Below are 13397 nucleotides of genomic sequence, written 5' to 3' on the forward strand. Positions count from 1 at the left end.
ATCTAAGTGTCAAACTTGACCTAGTTTGATTGGCCAGCTTGCTTAACTATTGAATAAATTACGGATCGAGTTTTAAAATTTCAAAGTCTAAATATTAATTTACTTAATTAAATTGTTAACAACAGGTGAATTATTACCAGTAACAAGAACATTAGTAGGTCAAGTTGTACCCAAAATGATATTAGTTGGTCAAATATGTTAGATACTTAATTAAATGCTAGTCACATATTTTATATCTTTGCGTCCTGGTCCAGTATTCTATGTCGATGTAATAATTGTAGTATTATCATTAGAAGAGTATAGAACAAAGCACTTTAGAACACAGGACATAAACTGACACAAGCAGAAAAAGTATGGAACCGACTTCTTATAATTCAATGAAAGAAGAGCAAGTTACATCTCCAAGTGATAATGAAAAGGGCTTTGTTAACCCTTCAAATGTTGTTGAGCTAGATGCTGGAGCTCTGTTTGTTCTCAAATCCAGAGGTTTGTATACATGCTTTTCTACTTAACTTCTATCTTATAAATCTTTTAAAAAAACGATTGATGTTACATTTATCACAATTATGTTCGATGTTATTGTAATTGTAGTTGGAAAAACTAATACAAAAAAGATTGCAATTGAGACCACAATATATTGCTTAGAATAAGATGTATTATGAAGGGGAATATATCATGTCTAAACAAAAGTATATTACTTCATGTACCACTTTATATATTACTTCATATGATTGGTTGAAAATATATATTTAAGTTAAAAACATAATAATTAAATATTTTTGTGATCATTCACATGGATTGGTACACTTTTTAGAATAGTTGTACTCACATCATGATCATGAAGACTTAGCGGTAATAATGCACAAGAAGATGAGGAAAGGGTTTGAAGTTAACCAATTAATTAAGATATGATATGTATAGGATCATGGTGGCACAGTGGATATCACTTAACAACATCTATAGTGGGTCCTGTGCTTCTAACTCTTCCATTCTCATTCACTCTCATGGGTTGGGTTGGAGGAGTGGTTTGGTTAACCCTTGCAGCACTTACCACTTTCTATTCATATAACCTTTTATCTGCTGTCTTGGAACATCATGCACACCTTGGGCGTCGCCAGCTTCGCTTTCGGGATATGGCTAGAGACATTTTAGGTGAATATATTTTATGTTGTCAATTAAATGTTTCGAACACTATTATAATGTTTTATCATAAATTATTTGTATTCAGCCTCTTCCTCTAAGATTTAGAATAACTTCTATTTGATTTACTTACTCTTTTTACTATGACTTATATTGCTCTCCTTTACACATATCTAAAATACTTAAGCCATAATTCTATCATATGACATATTGTAACTTTTTTTATGACGTATTGATTTCTAATTATAACTTGTGTAGCTAATATGATTTATCTAATACAATATTCTCATATATCAATTAAGTGAAAATTATTCTTGTGATATTTCCTCTCATATAATACTCATTGCCCATTAAATAGAAGATATTTATTTTTCCTTATCCATATTATTTCATAGTGGATGGTAAAAGTTGATGTTATAAAACAAAATTGTTGCAGGACCGGGATGGGCAAAATTTTATGTGGGTCCTCTTCAATTTGCCATATGCTTTGGTGCAGTGATTACTGGTCCTCTTGTAGGAGGGTTGAGCCTCAAGGTCATTTACTCATTTTTTCCATTGCAGCTTGTGAAATGATTTGTGTAAAAGAGACACACACTTACACACTTATATGCATCAAATTTCACAAATTGTACATACCTCATTTATGGATATCATTTGTCTGTCAATTATTTAAACATTTCCTTTAAGAACCTTATAAAATTGGTGTTCACACTTGTGGCACACAATGCTTAAAGCAATGGTTAAGGACTGCTTATTATATAAGAGATGAATAATGTGATATAGTAAAACTTTAGCTGAATTACTCTATCTCAGCCACACTCTAATATTGGAATAGCACATTATTCATATGCTATGAGAGTGTCAGATATTAATCACAACATTTTATTTATCTACCTTTTATATTTGTTCTTTTTTCTTGCCATAGGATATATGCTAAGGGATTAACATGATTATCGACCTGATATCTCAAATCTTATCTCATATAATATGCCGTTACAATGAAAACATGTCATGTTAATTAAATTTTTTAAAATATTTATTATTATTTCTGTTTTTTATTTCATTATTATTTATCGGAGACATAACATGAAACAGGATCTGGGACAATAAATATTTGTTCCCTTAACACACCCTTCACATATTAAATGAAGATCCTCTCAATAAACTTTATTGTATCTTATCTTCTTTCCATGACCATATTACAAGAATAAGCATGTGAGAGGATACATTACCAAGATTGATTGAGAAACTACTATGTTTACTATGCAGTACATTTACTTGCTCTACAACCCTCATGGACCAATGAAGCTATACCACTTTATCACTATATGTGGGGGCATAACACTAGTTTTGGCTCAGATACCATCCTTTCATTCCCTTAGGCACATCAATTTGATTTCTCTATTTCTTTGTATGACTTATGGCACATGTATCACTGTGGGATCTATATACATTGGTAAGGAAAGAAAAATACAATGTTAATCTAAGCAAAATTTTATAAATTTTTAATGTACTTGATTCATTGTTTGCATCTATCACAGGCCACTCAAAGAATGCACCCACCACTAGAAGTTATTCATTAAAGGGTCCTGAAATTGATCAACTTTTTGGTCTCTTCAATGGTATTTCAATCATTTCTACTGCCTATGCTTGTGGAATAATTCCAGAAATACAGGTTAATTTATCATGTTATTGATTTGTTGAGGATATATATTAGATTTTAAACTAAACAAGTTTTGAATATGGAAACATTACTCAACCTTTTATCTTAAATTGGACATTTGTTTTACAAATTTGCAGGCAACTATAGCACCTCCTGTAAAGGGCAAAATGTTGAAAGGACTATGTATATGTTACTTTGTTATTATCACAACTTTTTTTAGTGTTAGCATCTCAGGTTATTGGGCATTTGGCAATAAGGCTCAGGGAACTATTCTCTCTAACTTCATGCATGAGATGAAGCCTTTGTTGCCCACTTGGTTTCTTTTGATGACTAATCTATTCATCCTTCTACAAGCAATGGCAGTGACTGTGGTAAGAACAGCTGATTGGTGATTATTTGTCCCGGTGTCGAAAAGTTGACATCTGATCTTGTTAGCTAGGATTTGGATTCTCTACCTTTAGACTTTCATAACTTTGGTGATTCTTGATCAATCTAAAACACCATTCAGGAATCTTCCATCTTGAACTTAATTGATCAACTTTGGATTTAGCCATTTTGCAAATTGTTTTATGATTGGTCATTTGTTCGCTAGATTAGTCTTTGATCAATTAAGTCAAAGATTGATCAATCGTGTGTTCCATATTAGTCGAAAGTCACCAAAACACAAAGGTCTCCACTATCGGGCAACATTGCATATCGATGCTAGTCTAGTACAGTAGCTTGCAATTGTACTTGATAGTAAAGTGCATTTAATTTTGCAAAATTTCTTGATCAATAACTACATTGTGATGTCACAGGTCTACTTGCAACCAACAAATGAGTTGTTAGAAAATGCTTTTGCAGACCCAAAAAAGGGAGAATTTTCGGTCAGGAATGTTGTGCCAAGGTTGTTGTCTCGGTCATTATCTGTGATCATAGCCACAGTTTTGGCAGCCATGTTGCCATTCTTTGGAGATATATTAGCCATATTTGGTGCATTTGGGTGCATTCCTCTTGACTTCATTTTGCCAATGGTTTTCTACAATTTGACTTTCAAGCCCTCAAAAACCAGCCTAATCTTTTGGTTGAACACATTTATAGCATCAGCATCCTCTGTTTTGGTTGGCGTAGGGGCAATTGCATCAGTTAGACAGATTGTTCTTGATGCCAAAACATATCGCTTATTCGCTGATGTATAAAATTGATAGAAATACATAAACATCAATGATTCTTGAATTGTATAGGAATATGCTTGGTACACATCTTTTAGAAGTCTCATCTTCCACATATAGGTGGCAGAAGCAAAGTTAAGTATTGTAAGGTTATGGGAAATACCCTAACCAAGAAAAGAAAGAAAAGAGAAAAAGAATCCTCTGTTTTATTGAAAGAATGCTGGAAAACAAGAAGGAAACCTTCTTACAAGGGTGAACCCTTAATCCTTATTCAATTTATTAAAACCCGCCTCTAATCTCATGAGAAACCTCTTATTTAAACTATGAGAATAATGTATCACCTCATAGGAGATAATTTATTTCCTAAACAAAAGTATATTACTTCATGTACCACTTTATATATTACTTCATATGATTGGTTGAAAATATATATTTAAGTTAAAAACATAATAATTAAATATTTTTGTGATCATTCACATGGATTGGTACACTTTTTAGAATAGTTGTACTCACATCATGATCATGAAGACTTAGCGGTAATAATGCACAAGAAGATGAGGAAAGGGTTTGAAGTTAACCAATTAATTAAGATATGATATGTATAGGATCATGGTGGCACAGTGGATATCACTTAACAACATCTATAGTGGGTCCTGTGCTTCTAACTCTTCCATTCTCATTCACTCTCATGGGTTGGGTTGGAGGAGTGGTTTGGTTAACCCTTGCAGCACTTACCACTTTCTATTCATATAACCTTTTATCTGCTGTCTTGGAACATCATGCACACCTTGGGCGTCGCCAGCTTCGCTTTCGGGATATGGCTAGAGACATTTTAGGTGAATATATTTTATGTTGTCAATTAAATGTTTCGAACACTATTATAATGTTTTATCATAAATTATTTGTATTCAGCCTCTTCCTCTAAGATTTAGAATAACTTCTATTTGATTTACTTACTCTTTTTACTATGACTTATATTGCTCTCCTTTACACATATCTAAAATACTTAAGCCATAATTCTATCATATGACATATTGTAACTTTTTTTATGACGTATTGATTTCTAATTATAACTTGTGTAGCTAATATGATTTATCTAATACAATATTCTCATATATCAATTAAGTGAAAATTATTCTTGTGATATTTCCTCTCATATAATACTCATTGCCCATTAAATAGAAGATATTTATTTTTCCTTATCCATATTATTTCATAGTGGATGGTAAAAGTTGATGTTATAAAACAAAATTGTTGCAGGACCGGGATGGGCAAAATTTTATGTGGGTCCTCTTCAATTTGCCATATGCTTTGGTGCAGTGATTACTGGTCCTCTTGTAGGAGGGTTGAGCCTCAAGGTCATTTACTCATTTTTTCCATTGCAGCTTGTGAAATGATTTGTGTAAAAGAGACACACACTTACACACTTATATGCATCAAATTTCACAAATTGTACATACCTCATTTATGGATATCATTTGTCTGTCAATTATTTAAACATTTCCTTTAAGAACCTTATAAAATTGGTGTTCACACTTGTGGCACACAATGCTTAAAGCAATGGTTAAGGACTGCTTATTATATAAGAGATGAATAATGTGATATAGTAAAACTTTAGCTGAATTACTCTATCTCAGCCACACTCTAATATTGGAATAGCACATTATTCATATGCTATGAGAGTGTCAGATATTAATCACAACATTTTATTTATCTACCTTTTATATTTGTTCTTTTTTCTTGCCATAGGATATATGCTAAGGGATTAACATGATTATCGACCTGATATCTCAAATCTTATCTCATATAATATGCCGTTACAATGAAAACATGTCATGTTAATTAAATTTTTTAAAATATTTATTATTATTTCTGTTTTTTATTTCATTATTATTTATCGGAGACATAACATGAAACAGGATCTGGGACAATAAATATTTGTTCCCTTAACACACCCTTCACATATTAAATGAAGATCCTCTCAATAAACTTTATTGTATCTTATCTTCTTTCCATGACCATATTACAAGAATAAGCATGTGAGAGGATACATTACCAAGATTGATTGAGAAACTACTATGTTTACTATGCAGTACATTTACTTGCTCTACAACCCTCATGGACCAATGAAGCTATACCACTTTATCACTATATGTGGGGGCATAACACTAGTTTTGGCTCAGATACCATCCTTTCATTCCCTTAGGCACATCAATTTGATTTCTCTATTTCTTTGTATGACTTATGGCACATGTATCACTGTGGGATCTATATACATTGGTAAGGAAAGAAAAATACAATGTTAATCTAAGCAAAATTTTATAAATTTTTAATGTACTTGATTCATTGTTTGCATCTATCACAGGCCACTCAAAGAATGCACCCACCACTAGAAGTTATTCATTAAAGGGTCCTGAAATTGATCAACTTTTTGGTCTCTTCAATGGTATTTCAATCATTTCTACTGCCTATGCTTGTGGAATAATTCCAGAAATACAGGTTAATTTATCATGTTATTGATTTGTTGAGGATATATATTAGATTTTAAACTAAACAAGTTTTGAATATGGAAACATTACTCAACCTTTTATCTTAAATTGGACATTTGTTTTACAAATTTGCAGGCAACTATAGCACCTCCTGTAAAGGGCAAAATGTTGAAAGGACTATGTATATGTTACTTTGTTATTATCACAACTTTTTTTAGTGTTAGCATCTCAGGTTATTGGGCATTTGGCAATAAGGCTCAGGGAACTATTCTCTCTAACTTCATGCATGAGATGAAGCCTTTGTTGCCCACTTGGTTTCTTTTGATGACTAATCTATTCATCCTTCTACAAGCAATGGCAGTGACTGTGGTAAGAACAGCTGATTGGTGATTATTTGTCCCGGTGTCGAAAAGTTGACATCTGATCTTGTTAGCTAGGATTTGGATTCTCTACCTTTAGACTTTCATAACTTTGGTGATTCTTGATCAATCTAAAACACCATTCAGGAATCTTCCATCTTGAACTTAATTGATCAACTTTGGATTTAGCCATTTTGCAAATTGTTTTATGATTGGTCATTTGTTCGCTAGATTAGTCTTTGATCAATTAAGTCAAAGATTGATCAATCGTGTGTTCCATATTAGTCGAAAGTCACCAAAACACAAAGGTCTCCACTATCGGGCAACATTGCATATCGATGCTAGTCTAGTACAGTAGCTTGCAATTGTACTTGATAGTAAAGTGCATTTAATTTTGCAAAATTTCTTGATCAATAACTACATTGTGATGTCACAGGTCTACTTGCAACCAACAAATGAGTTGTTAGAAAATGCTTTTGCAGACCCAAAAAAGGGAGAATTTTCGGTCAGGAATGTTGTGCCAAGGTTGTTGTCTCGGTCATTATCTGTGATCATAGCCACAGTTTTGGCAGCCATGTTGCCATTCTTTGGAGATATATTAGCCATATTTGGTGCATTTGGGTGCATTCCTCTTGACTTCATTTTGCCAATGGTTTTCTACAATTTGACTTTCAAGCCCTCAAAAACCAGCCTAATCTTTTGGTTGAACACATTTATAGCATCAGCATCCTCTGTTTTGGTTGGCGTAGGGGCAATTGCATCAGTTAGACAGATTGTTCTTGATGCCAAAACATATCGCTTATTCGCTGATGTATAAAATTGATAGAAATACATAAACATCAATGATTCTTGAATTGTATAGGAATATGCTTGGTACACATCTTTTAGAAGTCTCATCTTCCACATATAGGTGGCAGAAGCAAAGTTAAGTATTGTAAGGTTATGGGAAATACCCTAACCAAGAAAAGAAAGAAAAGAGAAAAAGAATCCTCTGTTTTATTGAAAGAATGCTGGAAAACAAGAAGGAAACCTTCTTACAAGGGTGAACCCTTAATCCTTATTCAATTTATTAAAACCCGCCTCTAATCTCATGAGAAACCTCTTATTTAAACTATGAGAATAATGTATCACCTCATAGGAGATAATTTATTTCCTCTGACCAGTAAAAATGTGACATGTGTGCTATTTTGTTTATTTTTAAAAATAGTTTTATAGAAAATGATAAAACATGACACATTTCATGATTTCACTAGCAGGAGGAGATAATTTATCTCCTTATACTAGGAGATACTCCATTCCCTTAAACTATTCAAATCCTAATAACTAATTAGACTAGCCCCAAACAGACCCAAGACCAAAACTATCAATTAGGACTAGGCCCAATATCCCCAGACTCCAGGGCAGTCCTAATAGGCCTACTACCACTAGTCCATGTTCTCTTCCTCCTCGAATAGACCTTCCAAGTGGGTCTATTTTGATCCCTAACCATACCCCCTTCCAAAGAATGAACCTTGTCCTCACGGTTGAAATCGGGGAATTGGTCTTTAATCACAGCCATATTCTCCCACGTTGCCTCCTTGACATCATGATCCTTGACATCATGATCAATTAGGACTAGAATCTAGCAGCTAGTTTAGGACGCAACCTCGTGGGCATTGAGCCTTGGCGATGTGGTCTAATTTTGAGATAGACCCAATCTCCCACCTTGACATCATGATCGCGTCTATGAGCATTGGCATGTTTCACCATGTGGTTTCGTGCCCTTTCCAAATGGTGTTTTAACTGCTTCAAAGCTTCATCTCTATCCATCAAGTCCTATGCCACTACTTCCACCAACGTCTCCCTAGGTATGAATCTAGTTATGTTCGGAGGGGGTCTGCCATAAACAATTTCAAATGGAGTATTCTGAGCCGTCGTATGGAAGCTGGAATTATACCAATATTCGGCCCAAGGAATGAAGTCGATCCATGTCTTCGGTTGTTCATAACTAAAACACCGCAAGTATGTCTCCAATGTGCGATTTAAAAACCTCAGTTTGTCCATCCGTTTCAGGATGATAGGTTGTGCTCATCTTCAATTTAGTCCCCTATAACTTGAAAATCTCTTGACATAAATTACTTAAAAAGGTGGGGTCTCTATCACTCACAATAGAAATAGGAATGCCATGCAATCTAACCACTTATCTGATGAATATTTCTGCAATAGAATATGCCGAATAAGGGTGCTTAATCAAAATAAAATGCCCATACTTGCTGAGCCGATCAATTACCACCAAAAGTGCATCATACCCCTTTGACTTAGGAAGCCCAATGATGAAATCCATGCTGATTTCTTCCCATACAGCATTAGGAACTAGTAGAGGTTGTAGCAACCTCATTGGTGACGTTGCCTGATATTTGTTACGTTGGCACGTGTGACACGCTGCTATGAAATCCATTACTAATTTTTTCATTCCTCTCCAAAAGATAGATTGAGCCAACCGTCTGTGAGTTATAAAAATGCATGAGTGCCCTCCGGTTGGGGTTGTATGAAATTCTTGCAAGAGTTTCGGAATCCACACCGAATTTGATGATAACACCAACTTTCCCTTATAATATAATCTCTCATTCTCTAAGGTGTACGAAGGGTGAGAGTCTAGTTTGTTTTCTACTTCTCAATGATTTTGAACAACATGGGATCGAACCTAACCTCCTCATCAATTTGGTTGATGTCCTGCTAACACGGTCTAGATAAAACTCGCAGCTCTTTGTCCTCGTGCATTCTTGACAATGCATCAGCCGCCTTGTTTGTAGCCCATGTCTTGTATACAATATCGAAATCATATCCCAACAATTTTGCCAACCAGTTCTGTTGATTTTGAGTGGTGATCCGTTGTTCTAGTAAGTACCTCAAACTCTTTTGGTCAGTGAACACTGTGAATCTTCTGCCCAGAAGGTAAGGTCTCCAATGCTGAATTGCTAGGACCAATGTCATTAACTCCTTCTCATAAACTAATTTTCCCAGAGTTGAGTTTGATAATCCTTTAATGAAGTATGTTAGAGGTCGTTTCCCTTGCATTAAAACGACCCTTAATCCTGTTCTACACGCATCACATTCAATGGAGAATGGTTCTTTAAAATCTGGAAAAGCTAGAACGAGAGACTGGGTAAGTGCTTCTTTGAGCACTTTAAAGGCCTTTGTTGCTGCCGAATTCCAGTTAAAAGCTCCCTTCTTCCGCAAATCGGTTAGAGGCTTAGCAATCTTCCCATAATTTCTCACAAAATTCCTATAGTAACCAATTAAACCCAGAAATCCCCTTAAGGCTTTAATGGAGTTGGGTATAGGCCATTGTGATATTGTATCCACCTTCTTAGGATCCATCAACACTCCCTCTTGTGAAATCAAATGCCCTAAGTAATCAATGGTAGTTCTGCCCAAACTACATTTCTTTCGATTGGCAAAGAAACTGTGATGGTGGAGTGTATGCAATACCTCACTCAAGTGCTCTAGATGGCTCTTCCAATCCTTACTATACACCAATATGTCATCAAAAACACTAGCACGAATTTTCGTAGGAAGGGTTGTAATATAGAATTCATGGCTCACTGAAAGGTGGAGGGAGCATTAGTAAGACCAAAAGGCATAACGAGGAATTCATAGTGGCCTTGATGCGTTCGAAATGTTGTTTTGGGAATATCTTCGGTGCTCATTCGGATCTGGTGATATCCAGCCTTTAAATCGATCGTGGAAATATATGCGGCCCCGAAAAGTTCATCCAATAACTCCTTTATGATGGGGATGGGAAACTTATATGGAATTGTCACTTTATTTAGTGCTCCATAATCTACGCAAAATCGCCAACTACCATCTTTCTTTTTCACTAGAATCACGGGACTGGAGTATGGATTGTTGCTTGTTCGAATTATGCCCTCCTCTAACATATCCGCAACTTGTTTCTCAATCTCATTCTTCTGTAAATGTGGGTACTATAAGGGCGGACATTTATGGGCCCCACTCCTTCCTTGAGGGGGATTTTGTGATCTACATATATGCATGGAGAAAGGCATGCCGATTTAGCAAGGACGGTCTGGAATTTTTCATAACTTTTGTAATTGACTAATTTGAAGACGGTCCAGGTTCCGCTCCTCCCTCTGAATTCCTCCTTTCTGATCTTGGAGCAAACGGGAGTAGAAGATCAGCATGGTTGCAACCTCTGCCTTGGAAACCTGTCCAAAAAACCTCGCGGGAAAACCAATCTTCTACATGTTATTGTCTCCCTGAATGCAGATTGTTGATCCCTGAAAAAGAAAGGACGTGGTTAGCATCTTCCAATTATGGTGCACCTCTCCTAGTGAAGCCAACCATGTCATTCTGAGGATGACATCTACACCACCAAGGTCAAACAAGAAAAAATCCCTTTTGTAGACATAACATTGCATTTCTAAATTTAGGTTTTGACAGTATCCCTGCGACTCTTGTCGTTGCCCGTTCCCCATCTGAACCCCAAAACTCCTGGTAGGTTGAATCTCCAACCCATCTATGAGACCAAATCTTTAGTGACAAAGTTGTGACTAGCACCACTATCAATGAGGATGGTAACCCAAACGCCATTCACATGTCCCCATAATTTCATGGGTTTTGGTGGGGTAGAGTTCCCTGTGATCAACTGAGATAGTTCCATCCATTGGCATTGGTAATCTTCCCCCGTGGCCTCATGATTATCCTCTGCTTCTTGTACTTCTTTCTCGGTCATGCTTCCTTCTTCGTCCACCCCAAAAATAGTAACCCGCAAGCTCCCTTCTGGGCATTTATGTCCAAACCCGTAAGCTAGTCCACACCTAAAACACCTGCCTTCCTCCTTCCGTTTAAAAAATTCGGCATGTGGCAACTGTCTGGCACCCCTATTCCTTGAAGTCGTACCCATACTACTAGAGTGAAGGTTATTCGACCCAAAAGATGATCCACTCTTTGGCCTGGTCAAGACATTCCTTGCCCCCATATTGGATGTACGTGTCTGGGGGTGTTGTAATTTCTTGTCGCAGTAGAAGATTACCCCGTCGGAACACTGGCCATAATTCCACCTCTGTTCTGACTGCATGGGGGAAACGAACCCCTCTGATGTAGTGGTTGTCCTTGAGCAAAGCGGATCTCTTCTTCCATATCACATGCAATCTCCATGGCATGTAACACATCAGTTGACCGGAAAGAATGTACTCAGCAACAAATCTCTAGTTGTAGGCCTCCCAGGAAATAACCCAGCAACTGTTCTTTGGAGGGAGCTGTGAGTTGGGCCACCAGGATTTCGAATTCCCGTAGGTAATCATCAATAGTCCCTTCTTGTTTCAGAGTTTTTAATCGCTCAAAAATGTTGCCCTTCCTATCTTCCCCAAAGCATTGAAGCAAGAGAGAAATTAAAGAATTCCAAGAAAGGGATGGCTTGTGCCTTCTAATGAAGCGATACCAGTGTATTGCTTCCCCTTCCATGCTAATGAAGGCCAATAGAATCCGCTCTTCCTTCTACACCTGATGCGCTTCGAAAAAAATTCCAGCCCTAGCTATCCAAGATAATGGGTCTGCCCCATCAAACACTGCTAATTCAACTTTCTTGGTCCAGACACGTGGCTCAAGATTCACTTTGGATTCGTTATGGCTGGTCGAGTTGCTATCAGAAGAATCTTTTTGCAGTCGCTCCACTTGCTGCATCATATGGGTCATGAGTGCTTCCACCCTCTGAATGCCTCCTTTGAGGTCAGCTATGTCTTCGTCGTGTGTAGTTAAGGTGCATTCCACGAAAGTGATGCGAGACTCCATATGTAGTAGTCACATGAAGCACCGAAGAAGGCGAAAGTGATGGCAGGTCGGACCAATTGTTAGGTTATGGGAAATAACCTAACCAAGAAAAGAAAGAAAAGAGAAAACCAATCCTCTGTTTTATTGAAAGAAGGCGAAAGTGATGGCATTTTAAAAATGTGTTCCAGTAGCAAACACTTTACACAGCAGTTGGGTTAATCGATTAAAGGATTGGTTAATCGATTAACAGCAATTAAAATGTGTATTTTTAAATACAAAACATTGAATACGTTATGCACTTAGATAATACATTTTTAACACTTAGTTTATGCCTGGAATGCACATATACATGTATTTATGTAATGCATGAACATATTATGAATGACATATCTCATGGATGGAATGATTTAAAAGATATATGCATATGAGACATGTATTAGATGCCTTAAGGCTTGATTTAACTTAAACTAGAATCTATTCTAAGCCTAGTACCAAATAAAGACTTAAGCACGCTGATTTGTTGATGATCTTCAAGCTCTTATAGGCACAAGTTGTCCTCATCAAAACCATGACATTCAAGGAGAGCTTTCCAAAGTGTTCCTCTTGACAAGCACACTTTCAATCTCCCCCTTTTTGATGATGACAAACACTACATCAAGTTCATCAATTGAAATAACAATTGCTTGATGAATAAGCTTGAAGATTGTGTTGGCATGGTTGATATGATGCGCATATATATTGGAAGCTGTTATTATGATCAACCTGCACAATCAAGAAATAACAAAACAACCTTTCTCCCCCTTTTGACATTATCAAAAAGATAACC

General features: G+C 36.2%; 2 protein-coding genes across 2 annotated transcripts in view; both read left to right on the forward strand.

Annotated features, from left to right (window-relative positions):
• Positions 296-4179, forward strand: LOC109352745 (GABA transporter 1-like). The gene is made up of 7 exons (XM_019594937.1): positions 296-486; positions 922-1152; positions 1577-1674; positions 2410-2596; positions 2682-2815; positions 2941-3174; positions 3601-4179. The coding sequence occupies exons 1-7, from the start codon at positions 354-356 to the stop codon at positions 3979-3981; spliced, it is 1398 nt and encodes a 465-aa protein (XP_019450482.1). The 5' UTR covers positions 296-353; the 3' UTR covers positions 3982-4179.
• LOC109352571 (GABA transporter 1-like) overlaps positions 4521-13397 on the forward strand; it is a 16986-nt gene continuing 8109 nt past the window's right edge. The window contains exons 1-7 of the mRNA XM_019594663.1: positions 4521-4790; positions 5215-5312; positions 6048-6234; positions 6320-6453; positions 6579-6812; positions 7239-7736; positions 7921-7926. Of these exons, the coding sequence (XP_019450208.1) occupies positions 4547-4790; positions 5215-5312; positions 6048-6234; positions 6320-6453; positions 6579-6812; positions 7239-7619 (1278 nt within the window). The 5' untranslated portion in view covers positions 4521-4546 and the 3' untranslated portion in view covers positions 7620-7736; positions 7921-7926. The remainder of the gene's footprint in view (positions 4791-5214; positions 5313-6047; positions 6235-6319; positions 6454-6578; positions 6813-7238; positions 7737-7920; positions 7927-13397) is intronic.

The sequence above is a fragment of the Lupinus angustifolius genome, chromosome LG07 (genome assembly GCF_001865875.1).
Source record: "Lupinus angustifolius cultivar Tanjil chromosome LG07, LupAngTanjil_v1.0, whole genome shotgun sequence".
NCBI classification, from domain to species: Eukaryota; Viridiplantae; Streptophyta; class Magnoliopsida; order Fabales; family Fabaceae; genus Lupinus; species Lupinus angustifolius.

Bases quoted from the DNA above. Each gene is read 5' to 3' on its own strand.
- LOC109352745 (XM_019594937.1), top strand. From the start codon at position 354: ATGGAACCGACTTCTTATAATTCAATGAAAGAAGAGCAAGTTACATCT. The intron at 487-921 runs GTTTGTATACAT...TGATATGTATAG, and splicing joins GTTTGTTCTCAAATCCAGAG to GATCATGGTGGCACAGTGGA. The intron at 1,675-2,409 runs GTCATTTACTCA...TTTACTATGCAG, and splicing joins TAGGAGGGTTGAGCCTCAAG to TACATTTACTTGCTCTACAA.